We start from the raw sequence: 18,300 nt of genomic DNA, 5'->3' as shown, positions 1-18,300 counted from the left end.
GAGTCTAATGTGCTGGAAAAGACAATAGTTTCTGTTGCAACATCGAGGTCTTCTAAGCTATCTGTTATGCTAAGGCGATGAAACTGATCAGGAAGATTATTTATAAAGCAATCTTTAGTGGTAGAAGTGATGGTTTTACCGTATTTATGGCTGGGTGGCGGTTTTGCAGCCTTGGCTAAATGTAGTATATACGAGATTAAATAATGATCTGAGATGTCATCGCTTTGCTGCAGAATTTCAACGGCATCAATATTGATTCCATGTGACAATATTAGATCTGAAGTATGATTACGACAATGAGTGGGTCCTGACACGTGTTGTCTAACTCCAATAGAGTTTAGAATGTATAGAAATGCCAATTCCAATGCGTCTTTATCACTATCAACATGGATATTAAAATCACCAACAACAAGGACTTTATCTGCAGCTAGTAAATAGAAAATCATCAAATTCTTTGATAAAGTCTGTATGGTGCCTTGGTAGCCTGTATACAGTAGCCAGCACAAATGTCAACTTACATAACGTTACATAAAGCACCATCACTTCGAAGGAATTATATTTGAAAGACTTTTGAGTAATACTGAAAATATTACTATAAATTACAGCAACACCTCCCCCTTTGCCTTTCTGACGAGCATTGTGTCTTTGACTCATTTATATAGTTAACTATATTCTAAATTTTAAAATTATATATTATATTATATTATAATTATATTATATGTATTAAAAATTATATATTTCTTTTGTCATTGCATTCTTTCTTAGTTCACTCAGTCACATTCCTCACTGAATGGCTCATTATGTGGCTCATTAGGGGCAGGGTCTTAATCTCCTCAGGTGTGAATCACAGCATTATTCATGAAGATTCTTGCCTCCTTGCATATGGCCTTTCTAAACAAAAAGTGTCTAATTTTTAAAATTTAAAATCAATACATTGTTTTATATGACTGAGTAGGCAGGATGATTTTTACATAATTTTGAACCAAAAACTCTTGACAAAAAAAAAATACACTTCCCAAAAGTCTTGTGAAAAAATGTTTAGTATGTTTTGAGGCCTTATTTCAGTGATTTTTTTTTTTTTTTTTTCAAAAACCATGCATATACATAATTCTCTCAAAAATACAAACATATACATACTCGTTGCTCATATATTATTGTAGCCTAGTTTGTGCTGAATACAGTGTAATGAGACTTTTGTCATTAATATGTTTATAAGCAGCTGAAAAAAAGCACAAATATCAGGGCATGTCAAAACTACTCCAGGACCCCAAATCAGCCTCAGACCCCAGAGAGTTAAGAGTGGAGTGTAATAGGCCTCCTCATTATGAGAGTCATTGTATCGAGGACTCCACTCTGTAGAGCTTCTCGAGCCAGTAGACTGAGCTTAGCTCTTTTAAACTCTCTTTCTCTCTATTGCCTGTGGGTTAGAATGTTGCCTAGGCCTCCCTTTTGAGTTTGTGTTAGGCTCTCTGTGAGCATCCTTGGACGCTGGCCTGAATATGAACGTAGTTAGGCTTCATCTCTTTAGAGTCATCCTGTTGAAGCCTCTGTTCTTGAGAAGCTCTGGTCTATGATCATTGCTGGTGAACCTTAGCGATGAGGACTCCTGTGAGTCCTTTGACTTAGCTCAGCCAATAGGGCACTCATCTCTTCAACATGGCAGCATGGGTATTCCGTTCCCTATAGCGACAAGAAGTGGATGACGTATTTCACAGGTGCCCTTTTATACTCACGGTCGCACCGGTGATGACATCATAGGCTGCCGCCTGCCAATGTCCAGTTCATTGTCGTGTTTAGACTCATGCTTCAGGCTTTGGTAAGGCCGGAGGCATTCCCTCATAGCAACCCCTAGGGGACGTAGCATCTTGTTATTCTTAGGAAACCATGGTTACATGCATAACCTGAGACGTTTTTCTTATATTAATTTATTCGCCTATATTAATTTAGTTCTGCTTTACAACTGTGAACAAACAAGCTACATGCAATTTATATTGTAACTTTTATATACTACATGTTTTGCCACACAATGTAGAGCATTCACATACCTTTTTATTAAGTTTGCAACATTGACTTTCACTAAATGTCAGATGCCGAAACTGTTATCCATGCTTTTATAACCTCACGTCTGGACTATTGTAACTCTGTTTTGTGGCCTACCCACTAAAGACCTTAATCACTTGCAACTAGTTAAAAACTCAACTGCTCCTGTCCTTACATTTAACAAAAAATCAGCTCACTTCACTCCCATCCTTCAGCAACTGCACTGGCTCTCTATTGTCTATCACATTCAGTTCTAAATACTATCCTATATTTTAAGGCCTGCCATGGTTTAGCACCTTCATACCTTACAGAATTAATACACCCTTATGTTCCTGCCCATATTTTAGCTTGGGTTCTGAGAATTTTCTTGTATTTCCAGAGTTCAAACTTGGTGATAAGGCGTTCAGCATTTCTGCTCCTTAGCTTTGGAACAAGCTGCCCCAAAACCTCTGTGCTGTCTCCTCACTCCAGACCTTTAAGACTTAAAACTCATTTATTTACAATATATTTTGTTAACTGATTGATTACTTCCATTGTCAGCTCCATACTTATTGTCTTGTATGTTATATGATCACTGTATGACTGCCTGTTCACTTTGTTGTTCACTGATTGTAAATCTGTATTATTTGTGGTATTTGTTAATATTACGTAAAGCGTCCTTGGTTTCTTGAAAGGCGCTATATAAATAAAAAGGCGATATTTATAAAAAATATATTATTATTATTATTATTATTATTAAGTTGTCTGATCTATTTTTTACTGGTTAGCAAACATCTTCACAACAATGTGTTCTCATTTGTGCATATCGTTACAGTAATTCAAGGATGAACATGTTAGTCTATTATGCTGATAACTGCGATGCAACATTGTTTTGTATTCATAGTATAAGTATTGATCTCTGGGTTTTACACAAAAACAAACTCTTATTAAAATGTTGCCACTAGATGGCAGTGAAGGACCAGAGTAAACAGAATTCATGCAGCTGAGAGTGTGATATTAAATGTAGTTCCAAATGTAGGTTCAGAAAAATGGAGCGCAGCTGGAAGAAAACAAAACTAGAAGTTTTTCGCATTTCGTGGAGAGAGAGAATGATTGAGTACAGAAAGGCCTTAAAAACTGCTAGATCTGCCTATTTTTCAAAACTTTTAGAAGAAAATAAGCACAACCCTAGGTATTTATTTGATACAGTGGCTAAATTAACAAGAAATAAAGCTTCAACTTCTGATGTTTCCAAAGAGCACAGCAGTAATGACCTTATGAACTTCTTTACTTGCAAGATTGACAATATTAGAGAGAAAATTATAACCATGCAACCGTCTACTACAGTATCGCGTCAGACAGTGCATTGTAGTGTCCCTGAGGAAAAATTCAATTCATTTACTGCTTTAGGAGAGGAAGAATTGTCTAAACTTGTTAAATCATCAAAATCAACAACATGTATGTTAGACCCTATACCAACTAAGCTATTGAAAGAGATGCTTCCAGAGGTCATAGATCCTCTTCTTAATATCGTTAATTCATCTTTATCACTAGGATACGTACCAAAACTTTTAAGCTGGCTATTATTAAACCTATTATTAAAAAACCACAACTTGATCCTAGAGAATTAGTCAATTACAGGCCGATTTCAAATCTCACTTTTCTGTCAAAAATACTAGAAAAGGCAGTATCATCACAACTATGTTCCTTTTTAGAAAGAAATAGTATCTGTGAGGATTTCCAGTCAGGATTTAGACCGTACCATAGTACTGAGACTGCTCTCATTAGAGTTACTAATGATTTGCTCTTATCATCAGATCGTGGTTGTATCTCTCTGTTAGTGTTACTGGATCTTAGTGCTGCATTTGACACTATTGATCACAATATTCTTTTAAATAGACTTGAAAATTATGTTGGCATTAGTGGAATTGCACTGTCATGATTCAAATCATACTTATCTGACCGTTATCAGTTTGTAGTAGTAAACAAAGAGATGTCATATCGATCACAAGTTCAATATGGAGTACTGCAAGGCTCAGTACTAGGACCGTTGCTGTTCACTCTGTACATGCTACCCTTAGGAGATATCATTAGGAAGCATGGCCTTAGTTTTCACTGTTACGCTGATGATACTCAGCTCTATATTTCTTCGCGCCCTGACGAAACTTACCAATTCACAAAATTAACAGAATGCATAGCTGATATAAAAAATCGGATGACCAGTAATTTCCTACTACTAAATTCAGAAAAAACAGAGATTCTAATTTTTGGTCCAAAAACTTCTTCACGTAATAACCTAGAATAGTGTCTAACACTTGATGGCTGCTCTGTTAAGTCTTCGTCGTCAGTTAGGAACCTGGGTGTGCTCTTTGATACCAATCTTTCATTTGAAGGCCATGTTTCTAGCATCTGTAAAACCGCATTCTTCCATCTTAAAAATATATCTAAACTACGACATATGCTCTCAATGACAAATGCAGAACAGTTACTTCATGCGTTCATGACCTCAAGGCTAGATTACTGTAACGCTCTACTGGGTGGTTGTTCCGCTCGCTTGTTAAACAAACTACAGCTCGTACAAAATGCAGCAGCTAGAGTTCTTACTAGAACTAGGAAGTATGACCATATTAGCCCAGTTCTGTCAACACTGCATTGGCTTCCTGTTAAACATCGTATAGATTTTAAAATCTTGCTAATTACTTACAAAGCACTAAATAGTTTAGCTCCCCAGTACCTGAGCGAGCTCTTAATTCATTATAGTCCTTCACGTCTATTGCGATCTCAGAATTCAGGCCAGTTGATAATACCTAGAATATCAAAATCAACTGCAGGCAGTAGATCCTTCTCCTATTTGGCACCTAAACTCTGGAACAATCTTCCTAGCATTGTTCGGGAAGCAGACACACTCTGTCAGTTTAAATCTAGACCAAAAACACATCTCTTTAACCTGGCATACACATAACACATTATCAATTTATTTTTTCAAATCCGTTAAAGGATTATTAGGCTGCATAAATTAGGTCAGCCGGAACCGGGAACACTTCCTATAACACCAGATGTACTCATTACATCAGAAGAAGAATGGCATCTACGCTAATATCAGTCTTTCTGTTTATCCCGAGGTTTACCGTAGTCAACCAGATCCAGGCCATATCCAGGTGAGATTGAGGACCTACGCCTTGACACGACCACAATGCACCCCTGAAGTGTCAGCAGAGATTGAGTCAACTAGATCATCCATTGTGAAGGCCTCATCGACACGACAGCTAGTGGCACAGTTCCTCAACAAACTGTCCATACCGGCGTGATGAATACGATCCTCAACTGGATTGAACTGGAATAAATACTTTGAATGTTGCGATCCTATCGGGCTTATGATAGCTACCTGAATCGTAACAAAGCGCTGTTTGCCAGAGGAGAACTGGCCCCCCGACTAAGCCTGGTTTCTCCCAAGTTTTTTTTTCTCCATTTTAACACCTATTTGCCACCTGTTTGCCACCTGATGTCACCTGTTGGAGTTTGGGTTCCTTGCCGCTGTCGCCTTTGGCTTGCTTAGTTGGGGACACTTGACATTTGACATTTGATATTCAACAGTGCTTTGCATCTGCCTACATTGACAGCATTTTCTTTAAGAGCTGCTGTGCAGCCAAAATTATATACCAGTTATCACTTTAAAGCTGCTTTGACACAATCTGCATTGTAAAAAGCGCTATATAAATAAAGGTAAAGGAAGGAGCCTAAACATTCAGTCCTGTCAATCATCATTACAAGCGTATATAAGCAGCAGTCACTGCTTCATCCCATCGACAATTCTTCCAGCATCCCTCCTCCTTCCCATCTCCTCCTCTATTTCTCCCTCTGCGTAGTACTGTTATAGGGGAGTTTAATGTCTCGGTTACAAAGGTAACCCTTGTTCCCTGAAGGAGGGAACGGAAACGTACGTCGGACAGACCGATGAATAGGAATCTCGCTAGAGAGGCCAATCTGCTTCGAGTGTAACTAAAATGAGCCAATGCACATTGGCATGCAATCATATGCAGCAGCTGCTCGCCTCGCAGCGCAGGTATATAATGAGCAGCAGGTGTGTTGCATCTTCAGGTTTTCGCTGAGGAGCCGAACCGGATAGGCGGCAGCATCAGCAGGGTACAGCGACTGTGGCGACGGGATGTACGTCTCCGTTCCCTCCTTCAGGGAACGAGGGTTACCTTTGTAACCGAGACGTTCCCATTCAGTTGGTCACGTTCGACGTACGTCGGACAGACTGACGAATAGAAATCCCTACCAAAGTGCCACAGGAGCTGCCCCCTTCCAGCGCTCTGTTCTAAGTCACCTGAACCCCCTTGCCTAAGGACGGTGGGACAGGGCTAACACAGAGAGTGTCGATCACTGCTGTTCCCCAACACCCACTCAGTGAGACTATTGGATAACACTGGGAAAGCGTACCCTTTCACTGGAAAGGAACGCTGCGGAGCCACATCCTTCCCCGAAGAAGTTATGTGGAGAAGTACATATGGACTAACCCCTTAGGGCTGTACTACATATGGAAGAACTGGGGTGACTCCAACCCAGTGAGAGGTGGGTTCTCCCAGAGGGAAAGACACAGGCTTCATTTAGGCGCAACCATGGAACTAGACATATGGGATCCCTGTATGGTCACACATATGGTACCCAGCCTATACTCGGATCTCAAGGATACAACTGAGTATAGGCCTGGCGCCAGACGCTCTGCCACGTCGGCTGCCGAAGGAAGATCGGAGGACTCAACAGGGTCAGCCTTGTAGGGACTCTCTCTGGAGTAATAAGCGCATGTAAGCGCAGCAAGCCGACACTAAGCCAGGGCCTCTCCGTGCCTCTGACCTGAGGTGAGAACACACTGGAGGAGACCGGCTCGATACAAAGGCTATAGAATCTAGTGAACGTGTTAGGTGTCGCCCAGCCCGCAGCTCTACAAATGTCTGTCAGCAAGGCACCACGAGCCAGTGCCCAGGAGGATGCAACACCTCTCGTGGAGTGAGCATGCAACCTGAGCGGGCAGGGCACGCCTTGAGCTTGGTAAGCCAAAGCGATGGCGTCCACTATCCAGTGGGCCATCCTCTGCTTGGAGATAGCCTTTCTCTTCTGCTGGCCTCCATAACAGACAAAGAGCTGGTCTGAGGTCCTGAAGCTTTGAGTTCTGTCTATGTACAGTCGCAAAGCGCGAACTGGACAGAGCAAAGCCAGGGCTGGGTCTGCCTACTCCGGGGGCAGCGCTTGCAGGCTCACTACCTGGTCCATGAAGGGAGTGGTAGGAACCTTGGGCACATAGCCAGGCCGGGGTCTCAGTACCACGTGGCCGTCGCCCGGCTCGAACTCTAGGCACGATTCGTCGACCGAAAATGCCTGCAGGTCCCCTACCTTCTTGATGGAGGTCAATGCAACCAGCAGCAAAGTCTTCATAGACAGAATCTTTAAGTCTGCTGACTGCAAGGGCTCAAAGGGAGCATTCTGGAGTGCTCGAAGCACCAGAGCAAGGTCCCAAGAGGGTATGGAGGGGGGTCAAGGAGGATTTAATCGTCTCGCCCCCCTAAGGATACTGACTACCAGGTCGCGCTTACCAACAGACTTGCCATCGATGTGGTCGTGGTATGCAGAAATTGCGGCAGCATGAACTTTGAGGGTGGAGGGAGACAGCCTACGCTCCAACCCTTGCTGCAAGAATGAAAGCATGACTCTTATCGAACATCTTCGGGGGTCTTCTCGGCAAGAAGTGCACCACTCAATGAATAGGTTCCACTTCAAGGCGTAAGCACGTCTCGTAGACTGTGCACGTGCCGAAGTGATGGTGTTAAGTACCTCGGGGGGTAAGTCACCTAGAACCTCCGCGTCCCGTCCAGGCACCAGACATGGAGTTTCCAGAGGTCTGGAGGTGGGTGCCAAAGAGTGCCCCGTCTCTGAGAAAGAAGGTCTTTCCTCAGAGGAATGCGCCAGGGAGGTGCTGTCGCGAGGAGCGAGAGTTCGGGGAACCAGGTCCGATTGGGCCAATAGGGCACAACTAGCAGGACCCCAGCCAGCGGCAGAGGCATCTGTGAACACCACAGCATGCCGGGACACCTGCTCTAGGGGCACTCCTGCCTGATGAAACAAGGGGTTTGACCACGGGTTGAAGGTTTGGCGACATTCCGGAGTGATTGCCACTCGGAACATACCGCATTGCCACGCCCATCTTGGGACTTGGCCATGAAGTCAGTGCTGAAGCGGTCGGGAGACAGGGCCAGCTGGAAGGGTAGGACCTTGTACTGATATGCTCGACCCTCGAACGCAAAGCGCAGGAACAGCCTGTGTCGAGGTAGAATCGAGACATGAAAGTACTCGTCCTTCAGGTCGATCGCTACAAACCAATCCTGGGGACGGATGCACTCGAAAATGCGTTTCTGCGTGAGCATTTTGAACGGTAGCTTGTGGAGGCTCCGATTCAAATCTCGCAGGTCCAAGATCAGTCGTAACCCACCGCTTTTCTTGGGTACAATGAAGTAGGGACTGTAGAACCCTGACCTCATATCGGCTGGAGGGACTGGCTCTATCGCGTCCTTCGCCAGTAGGACCATGATCTCCGCACACAAGACATGGGCATCGACAGTCTTCACTGCAGTGACGTGGACGCCCCTGAACTTGGGGGGATGCTGGGCGGACTGAATTGCACAGTCGAGCCTGATGGTTCGAATGAGCCAGTGAGACGGACTGGGGAGTGCTAACCAGGCTCGCACAACAGACCGTACAAGTGGGGACGCGGCTCGGGAGGCTCTCTCTGCGAGGTGGCCCGAAGCAGGGTCAGAGTGTGCTGTGCAACACCTACCTAGTTCCACGGCTGGACAGAGGGTGCAGGAGAGGCTTTGGTTGCCTTCTCAAACCACGTGCTGCTGCCCGCTGGCGATAGAAGAAGGGGATGAGAGTGGAGAGGTTCTTGCCCTCCCACTACTCTCCGAGCCCTCTTCGGACCCGGAGATGAAGGAAACTGCTCTTTTTTTAAAAATTTGGCGGAACAGAAACAAAACAAAACAAAGGATTTACCACCCGGCCCTCCTCCGGGGGGAAGGAGTGGTGCGGTCACCACCTCCTGAAGAGCAGTCCCATCCATCCTCTTGCTCTTGGCTTTACCACCCTTCTTGGCAGGGGCCTGGACGGGCTGGGCACCCCGCTTGCGACTGGCTCCGCGGCGCCGCTTGGATGGAGGCTGCTGCTGTGGCGCGGGAGCGGGGGCAGCCGCAGGGGGGCGCCCTCGGCGACGAGCAGGCTGAGGGCGTCAGATGGGTGGACGCAGCAGCTGACCGCCGTAGCAGGATGTGACTGATGGCCTCAGACTGCTTCTGTACAGCTGAGAACTGCTGGGCAAAGTTCTTGACCGCATCGCCGAAGAGGCCAGGCTGGGACACGGGGAATTAAAGAACCTGACTTTGTCGGTATCCCTCATGTCAGCCATAGTGGACATCACATGACCCACTGACCGTGCCGTAACCTTCGTCGCACGAAGCGCGAGGTCCGTCGCAGCACGAAGTTCCTGGAGAACTTGTGAATCGTGACCACCCTCGTGCAGGTCCTTCAGTGCCTTGGCCTGATGGACCTGCAACAACGCCATAGCGTGTAGGGCGGAAGCGGCTTCCCTGCAGGCCTGGTAAGCCTTGCCGGCAAGATCTGACGAGTGCTTACAGGCCCGGGAAGGGAGAGACGGCTTCCCCCGCCAGGTGGAGTTAGGGCACAGTTGCATAGCAATGGCCCGTCCCACAGAGGGGATGCGCGTATAACCCTTCGCTGCACCGCCATCAAGGGTGGTGAGGGAGGAGGACCCACCGGAATGGTTTCGGGCAGTAAAAGGTGCCATCCATGTACCGGTGAGTTCTTCATGCACCTCCGGGAAGAAAGGAACCAGGGTGGGTGGCTGAGAACCAGCACGCGCCACCCCGAGATACCAATTGTCCAACCACGAGGATTAGGGACACGGTGGAGGATTCCACACGAGCCCGACCCTGTTGGCGGCCCGGGAAAGCATAGCCATCATCTCCGGATCCGAATCGGGCACAGTTACCGTTCCCGAAGGAGGCAACCGCGCCGACTCGTCATCTCCGGAAAAATCTGGCTCACCCTCCGATGCAGCTATCGATATCCGGTCATCGGGGGGAGCTCCGAAGGATACGGATGGTGCACACCTTTGAGATGGCCCACCGCGCTCCCCCGGCAGCTCTACTGGCTAAGGAGTGCAAGGAGGAGTGAGGGTTCCTAGGGGGTTGGTTCTCCAAAGGAAGCGTGCTCACTGTAATCCTCAGATCACCAGTGCCGCTACCCGAAGCAACCCTCTGAGGAGGACTGGAATGAGGCAGCGGCACTGGGACTCCGCCCCTTTGCAGGAACTGGAGTCTCGATCGCAACTCCGAGATGGTCATCTTCCCACAATGGGTACATGACTCATCCACAAACGCTGCCTCAGTGTGCTTTAAGCCCAGACACGTGATGCAGCGATCGTGACCATCCCTCGGTGCCAGGTAACGACCGCATCCAGAAACACACAAGTAGAATGTCATCTTTAAAAAGACGCAAGCTCTACTTTGTGTAAGCTTTTTCAGGGACTTGCTCTTTAAAAGTGCTGAAGCACGCAGGGGAACGGCCACGGCAACACAGACAGGGATTGCGTGCAGCCTGTCGTGTGCTCTCCTCTCTTAGAAAGCGGTCCTCTTACCGGCAGTGAAAACGGCTTTTTAGCGCTCAAAAACGCACTGAAAGAACAGCTTTTTGCTCAAAAGGCTAATACAAAGAGAAAAAAAAAAGAGGACTTCGACCCCGCTGCCGTGCTGTACACCCGCACTGAACAGAGAGAAGTTTGATGAGCTGACTCATTTTTCAACACTTGCTTGCAGAGAGACAGGAACATTCGTTCAGCTCTGAAGCGAAAAGCTGAAGATTCAACGCACCTGCTGCTCATTATATACCTACGCTGCCAGGCGAGCAGCTGCTGCATATGATTGCATGCCAATGTGCATTGGCTCGTTTTAGTTACACTCGAAGCAGATTGGCCTCTCTAGCGAGATTCCTATTCGTCGGTCTGTCCGACGCAAGTTGAACGTGACCGACTGAATGGGAACTCGGAGCTTGAGCTGAGCCTCGGGTCGAGCCTCCTTCGAGGACAGCAAACCAAGTTTGTTTTACCATTAACCATTCAGACTGAATGGGCAGGCGAACGTGTGAAAACCCTTAATTGACATTGTGATATTGACTTGTTGGATAACAATAGTTTTCATTAAAAATTACTTTGGAAATAGTCTGTATTTTCCACACTTAGTTTTAATTTCTAAATATTTAGGAACATTTTCATTGTTATGAATGAAAGCTGAAGGCCTTTGGATTTACAGAATGACATTACTACTAAAGTGCTACTTGTGTCAGCATGACTTTTTATTTTAAGTGGCATTAACAGCAATAATTAAATAAATACAATGGAGAATCATTAAGTTTTGTGTAAATTCATTATCTATATTTTATCAATTGGTAATAATATCAACAATCAATTTAGTGGTGGTGACCAAAAATAATCCTCACGTGCAAATGGACACCTTGATAAGAAGTTCAAAGATGAAAATATTATGAATGTTATTTTATTTAGTCAAATATTATTTATATGTCAACTTTTTCTTTAGATGGCAACAAAACAACAACAACAAAACATTTATTTGAATTTACTCACTAATAAGAGTGAAAGATGAAAGCTAGTACAATTTTGGTGGCTGAAACCCCAGAGTAACAAAATAAGTAAACACAACAATAATTGTTCACAAATCACATTATAAAATATTCTTCCTTTTCAAGTTTTGTCTCGATGTCAGTAAGACCACAAGCAGTACATACACACTTGGAAACAGCTGGATTCATATATAAACAAGTACATAAATAGCATATTACTGCTATTCACCAACACATACATCCAGTCCCAGTACTGATGATACTTTTATTTATATATTATCATAAATATTAAGAATTAGAAAAACAAACAATAATTGCAGTCATTTTGAAATATTATCTCTAATTGGTGCAGATCTGTTGTCAAGCATTTTTCGCAATAAGGTTTTGATTTCAGCTGTGTTTAAAACATAAATGATGGGATTTAGCATTGGTGGAACAACATATGCCAGAGATGTGCTGATGACTCTGGCATTGGGAGTGAGAGCAAGCAAGAGTTGTGCAAGGTATGTGAAGCATATTGGGAAGAAATAAATCCCTACTAACAACAGGTGAGAAACACAGGTCTTAAGCGCTTTTAAACGTCTTTCCCAAGTTGTGATTCTGCTTAAAGCAAGAAAAATGCCCAAATATGACAGGAATATAATGACCATTGGTGCTATAAGGTATAAAGATGTGATGACAAATCCCACAGACTTATTAAGGTTATAGTCATTGCATGCCAACCTATACACTGGCCCATGATCACAAAAATAACTCTGTATTACATTGGATTCGCAAATTGAAAGTCGGGTGATCAAAGACACCATCAAGGCCACCATAAAAGAATTAAATGCCCATATTGCTGGAAAAACTAAAACCATACTGGTATTGTTCACAATTGCATGATATCTTAATGGCAAACAAATTGCAATGAAGCGATCATATGCCAGAACAACAAGAGTGACACTTTGCAAACTACTGAAGAAGAACACAAAAAACATGTTTGCCAAACAAGCATTGTATGAGATGTACTGTGACTCAAACAGAAAAGTCCTCATCATGTTAGGAATCAGTGCATTAGTTTCACCAATATCAGCCAAGGCCAAGTTAAACACACTAATGTACTTTGGACTGTGCAGGCTTCGGTCAAGAGCTATAATGAGAAGAACTACAGAGTTCCCAAAGATAGTAACAAAATAAATCATAAATAAAAATATATAGTAATAAGTGCTATGTGGTATACCTGAAAGTCCAATGATGAAAAAGTATTGAGGATGAACAATGGAGATATTCTGTGAAAAACTTGCATTTACAGAATTCATGGCAACTTTGCATTTGTTGTTTTGGAAAAGCTGAAAATGTAAATTATCATAAGAAAAATACATAAGAAAAATTTGAGAATTCATAAATTTTTTTTTTTACACATTTAACAGTTATTTTCAAATGCTAGATAAAGTTGCATTTAAATTTGAGCATAATGATTAAAAATTTGCTGTATAACATTTAAATCACAGACCTGTATAAATAAACATAAAGCTTTAGAGTCAAAGCAAACAATGACAGTGACTGTCTGAACGCTTGTGAGCTGCTTTTAAATATACAGCTGTAAATCCAGTGCTCATCCTTATTCTGTCATGCTGCAAAGATAATTGGCTGCCTGATTCATCTCTAGAGCTTCGATGAGCTTTTGAACACAATGTTTTTTTTTTGGCCACTGCAGTAGTTTGAATAGATGTTTGTTTTTTGTTTTTTTGTCTGAAAACAATCTCTATTACTGCCCTTTGTGTTTTCATTTGAGCACCATCATATTACAGTAATTCAAAGATGAACTTAAAGAGTTAGTTCACCCAAAAATTCTGTCATTAATTGCTCACCCTCATGTCGTTCCAAACACGTAAGACCTTCGTTCACCTTCGGAGCAAAAATTAGGATATTTTTGATGAAATCCGAGAGGTATCTGACTTCTCCATGGACAGCAATTTAACCACCACTTTCAAGGTCCAGAAAGGTACTAAAGACATCGTTAAAATATTCAGTGTGACTGCAGTGGTTGAACCTCAATTTTATGAAGCGATGAGAATATTTTTGTTGCGCAAAAACAAAACAAAAATAACGACTTTATTCAAAAATATCTTCTCTTCTGTCACTGTGTCATTTTCCTACACAGTTTAAGTTCAGCACTTCTAGGTTCTACATCAGAACGCCGGCTCAGTATGATAAACGGGTGAACTAACCCTTTAAAGTTAGTGATGGGATTACCTGCTTTTGAGTTCTTTATTAAACCTTGTTTGATTTGTTCCTTTTGGCATTTTTTCGTCATCATCAGACTAAATGCGTTACAGAATACTGGACCTAGAAGATGGACTATGCTATAGCTTTCACTGCCCTCGCCAGGGAAGGACTTTCTTTCATGGATTATTCCATTCACTTTTGCACACTCGCACAAACGACATTCAGACAGTCACTGTCATTGTTTGCTCTGACTCTAAAGCTTTATGTTTATTTATACAGGTCTGTGAGGATGACAGCGCTGACCATCACCCCAAAGCTGAAGTGCCACAGTGAGTTTGATCAGGGCTCCAACAAAACGTTTTTTTAAATGGAAACGGTGATGCATTAAACACCCTGTTCTGATGACGCAAGAGTTGCAACTATGGCAGCTGAGAAGGCCATTCTTTGTGTTCTTTAAAAGGATGAGTTTGCAAACCTGGCAAATGGCTTTCAGGACAAAACTGGCTTCCCTGGAGTCATTGAAGCAATCGATGGCACACACATTCCCATCCCAGCACCCACACTCTATAGAAATGGTTACATAAACAGGAAAGGACAGATGATGTTCCTGGATGTGTACACTGGTTGGCCGGGGTCTGTGCATGATGCTAGGGTGTTTCGGAACTGCCCATTATATGGCCATCTCCAGGATGTAATGAGAAGTGACTACCACCTGCTTGGAGACTCCGCATACCCACTCAGCACATCTCTCATTACACCATACAGAGATAATGGGCACTTATCCCGAAGTCAAAAACAATTTAACACACTCCACAGCTCAACCAGAGTTGTGATTGAAAGGGCATTTGGAGACGACTGAAGTACTTGCCCATGGAAGACCTTAAAAAAAAGTACCAGTGGTTATCACAGCTGCATGTGTTCTACACAATTTCCTCTTGAGGGAGGAAGGCCATCAAATGGAGGATTGCGAAGAGGTGGATGGCAACAATGACAATGATTGTCAAGCAGGACACCCTGAAAATACTTCGGGTCAAAGAAAAAGGGATGAACTTGCTTTATTTTTGGTGGAGGGTGATTAAAGTTTCTGTTTAACTAATTTTTTTGTGTCAAAGTTTTCAGATGTTTTTGTTTCATAGAAGAATGGAAATAAAATATTAAAAATATTGCCTCCTCTGCTCAGTGACACAGTGCTCAAACCACTCGGGTGCTTCAGACTTGCGCCTTCTCTTTTTGCCATGTTCTGCTGGTGGCTTAGGTTGTGAAGTTGATGGTTGTGAAGTTGATGGTTGTGAAGTTGATGGTCCTGGGCCAACTGGATCTGATGAAGATCCTGAGTGGAAAGAAATATTAAACTTGGTGGCCTCAAAATGGTAATGATCAAGGCAGCAAACATCACTTTCCTCTGACAAATACATTTTGCGGTTCTCACATGGACTTACACATGTCTGCATCTACTGTAAATTAGAGTCATGTGCCAACAAAGCTAAATTAAACATCCAGTTAACCTAGCTTAGAATTACCTGAGCCACACAATATACATCCTTCAAATAAAGCTGTTAGCAACACTACCAAGTTACACAGTAAAAGTAGATGACAACATTGGAGCTATTTTGTATCCAACACGAATGCTAATGTAAGGCCATTTTATGATATCACTGAGTGATTGAATTAAAACTTACAAATAAGATCCAATAATGTATAAGATTTTTATAAAAGCATAAATATAACATTTTCTTTGATTAAACTGCACTCAACTCATCTAATGTGCTAATTCATGTTGATGTGGCACAAAAAAAACAACAAAAAAAAAAACATGTAAAAGATTATCACCAGCAAAAGATGACACGATCAGGACCGGATCCACACAGGGATCATCAGCCAAGAGGTCCTCCATTGATGAAAAAAGACCCAGCTGCTGGCACCACTCCCAGTCTTCTTCTTACTGTCCACTATTGTTTTGTATCTAATAATAGAAACCCAGAAATAGCAAATGTCTTCAAGTAAAATAATGCAAATGCCAGTATCAAAACAAACCTGTGTTTTAACTGCCTGAACTTATTGTCACATGCCTCTGCTCCAAAGTCATATCCATTTGTGCAGCTACCTTTTTCCACACTTCTACTTTCTTTAATACAGGAGATTGAAAGTCTTCAGCCATTTGCTTTGTGCGTCCATAGCTTTGTATCTATAGCACACATTTAAATAGGTAAGTCACAGAAAATACATCAATGGAAAAATTATGCTAGGAATGAACTTAATGTACCTTTATGCATTTGTTGGGGGTTTGAGACTGGTGCCCACTTTGGAGCACAGGCAGGTGATGGTCCAGCAACAGACAAATTAAGTGGTGCAGGAGCCAACTTCTGTGGTGCAGGAGCCAGAGGCAAATGCAGTGGTGCAGCGGGAATGTGTAGAACTAGCCTGTTCCAAAGGGATTGCTGAAACAGAACACCGTTGCACACCGTTTCCAGGAAACATGTTGTTCAACCCGAAAACCGTAGCAAAAAATTGCGCAACAGTTTGAGCTTGAACATGCCCCAGGTGTTTGAGCCAACTACATCCGTACCAGTGGGAGTTTTGGTGCAGCTGGACACAGAGAAGGAATGGCTTGTCGATTGGGAAACAGTTAGTGCTTCCCACCCTACCCCACCCTAAATCTTCTGTGTCATCATCATCACCGCTGGACCTGCCCAGCATAAAACCTGCATCTTCGCCCTGTATAGAATCTGAGTTTTCTATGTTGATCTTGCCCTGCCTTCCTCTCCCGCCTCTTCATCAAGATACATCTAGAACTTCATTCCTGTCTTCGCTGGTTGCTTCACCCCCCTCATTCATTGCGGCTTTCTCCGAAGCCAATGGTCATGTTAGGTTCCATCTGCTCTGTCTGTGCCAAGGGCTCCACTTCCAACGTTTTGTTCTCCGTTGGTTACGTTCCCCTACCCGTCTAGGGGTCCGGAGGGGAGTAACAAAGGAAAAAGCATAAATAAACGAGTAAGGAAGAAAAGAAAAGGCGAGAGCACATTTTAATCCACTGTCCCAGAGAGAAGATGACACCAGATGATATATCAAAGAAAGGATTTTATTTACAAAAAAGAAAATAAGACATAACATAGGATAATGGGGAGCAATGGGGAGAGCAAGGCCTAAAATAAACAAAACAGTCTACTAACTAATTTAAGTAGGAGTTCTAACTAACCTAAGAAGGGACAAACGAAAACAAATAAACTTCCCTCAACTCCCTTGCTGTACAAAAACAGCGACAAAAGCAAAGTTAAAAGAAAAAAGGCACTCTCCCCCTACAGCTTCCCTCACAACAGTAATAAACAAGTAAAAAGGAACACAATACCTTTTCCCTAGCTTTTAGTTTAAAATAAGATCTCTGAACACTTCCTGTTAACACAGATTACTGCTAGGCTCAGTTAGCCACTGCTAACACACAACTACTGTCTCTAAATGGCAAACACAAGCAGAGAATTCAACACAGAGTTCAATCTGGAGCAGGGGAGAAGCATATCTGTAATGACTCGTTACTCAAGGTAGGATCCATAAGCAGGCTTTATTATAAAATGTAGTCAAACAGGCAGTGGTCAGTACCGGCAGGTACAGTGACAGAGGGCAGACAAAGTCGTGGTCGTAAAACAGGCAGGAGATCAGGGCAGGCGGAGAACAATCACAGGTCAAAACACAAAGCAAATAGTCCAGAAGGCAGGCAGCAGAGAATCGTAAACGGGTAATCAAACTGGGTCACAACAGATAGGCAAAACAAGAAATAATACTCAGAAATGCAAACCGTAGTAATACAAGACCTCACAACGAGGACTGGTGCAGGAACAGTTTATATAGGCCAGCCAACGAGCTGCAGCTGGGTGGTGTAATCAGTACCAGGTACGGGGCTGATGGGAAATGTAGTGTATGTGCGAGTGTCAGTATTCGGGTGAGGGCGCCCTCTGCTGGCCAGAGGAGGGGATCAGAGGAGTTTGTCTCTGTAACAATATCTCTCTCAGCAAACTCTTAACTGCCCCAATATACTCTTGTGCTGTGTTCGAAATCGCCCCCTATACCCTCATTTTGGAAATGAATAGATGATTGATTCAGCTGCGGGCGCCATCTCCTGGCAAGACGTGGGAATTCATTTAGCGCGTGACTCTCACAGTGCATTATGGGTATTCTTTAGCCGTTAAGCGTGCATCGGTTGTACACTCGTTATTGCGGTGCATTGTGGGATTGAATGAGTGCACTCAACATCGTCCACTATGGTTTCGGACACCACTACTAATGGCTGTCCCCTCAAATAGTGCCCTATTTAAGGGTATAGGGGGTGATTTCGGCACAGCCTTGGTCTCAGGCACGCTCTCACAAACGAGC

The 18,300-nt window shown here is 43.5% G+C and overlaps 1 protein-coding gene across 1 annotated transcript; it reads right to left on the bottom strand.

Annotated features, from left to right (window-relative positions):
* Positions 1-11,731: 11,731 nt before the first annotated feature.
* LOC127495041 (olfactory receptor 1-like) lies at positions 11,732-13,293 on the bottom strand. The gene has a single exon (XM_051861427.1). It carries the CDS (start codon positions 13,107-13,109, stop codon positions 12,045-12,047), a length of 1,065 nt encoding a protein of 354 aa, XP_051717387.1. The 5' UTR covers positions 13,110-13,293; the 3' UTR covers positions 11,732-12,044.
* Between the last annotated feature and the right edge of the window lie 5,007 nt (positions 13,294-18,300).

Source organism: Ctenopharyngodon idella, chromosome 15, assembly GCF_019924925.1.
Source record: "Ctenopharyngodon idella isolate HZGC_01 chromosome 15, HZGC01, whole genome shotgun sequence".
NCBI lineage: Eukaryota > Metazoa > Chordata > Actinopteri > Cypriniformes > Xenocyprididae > Ctenopharyngodon > Ctenopharyngodon idella.
This window is presented reverse-complemented; position numbering and strand designations above follow the sequence as displayed.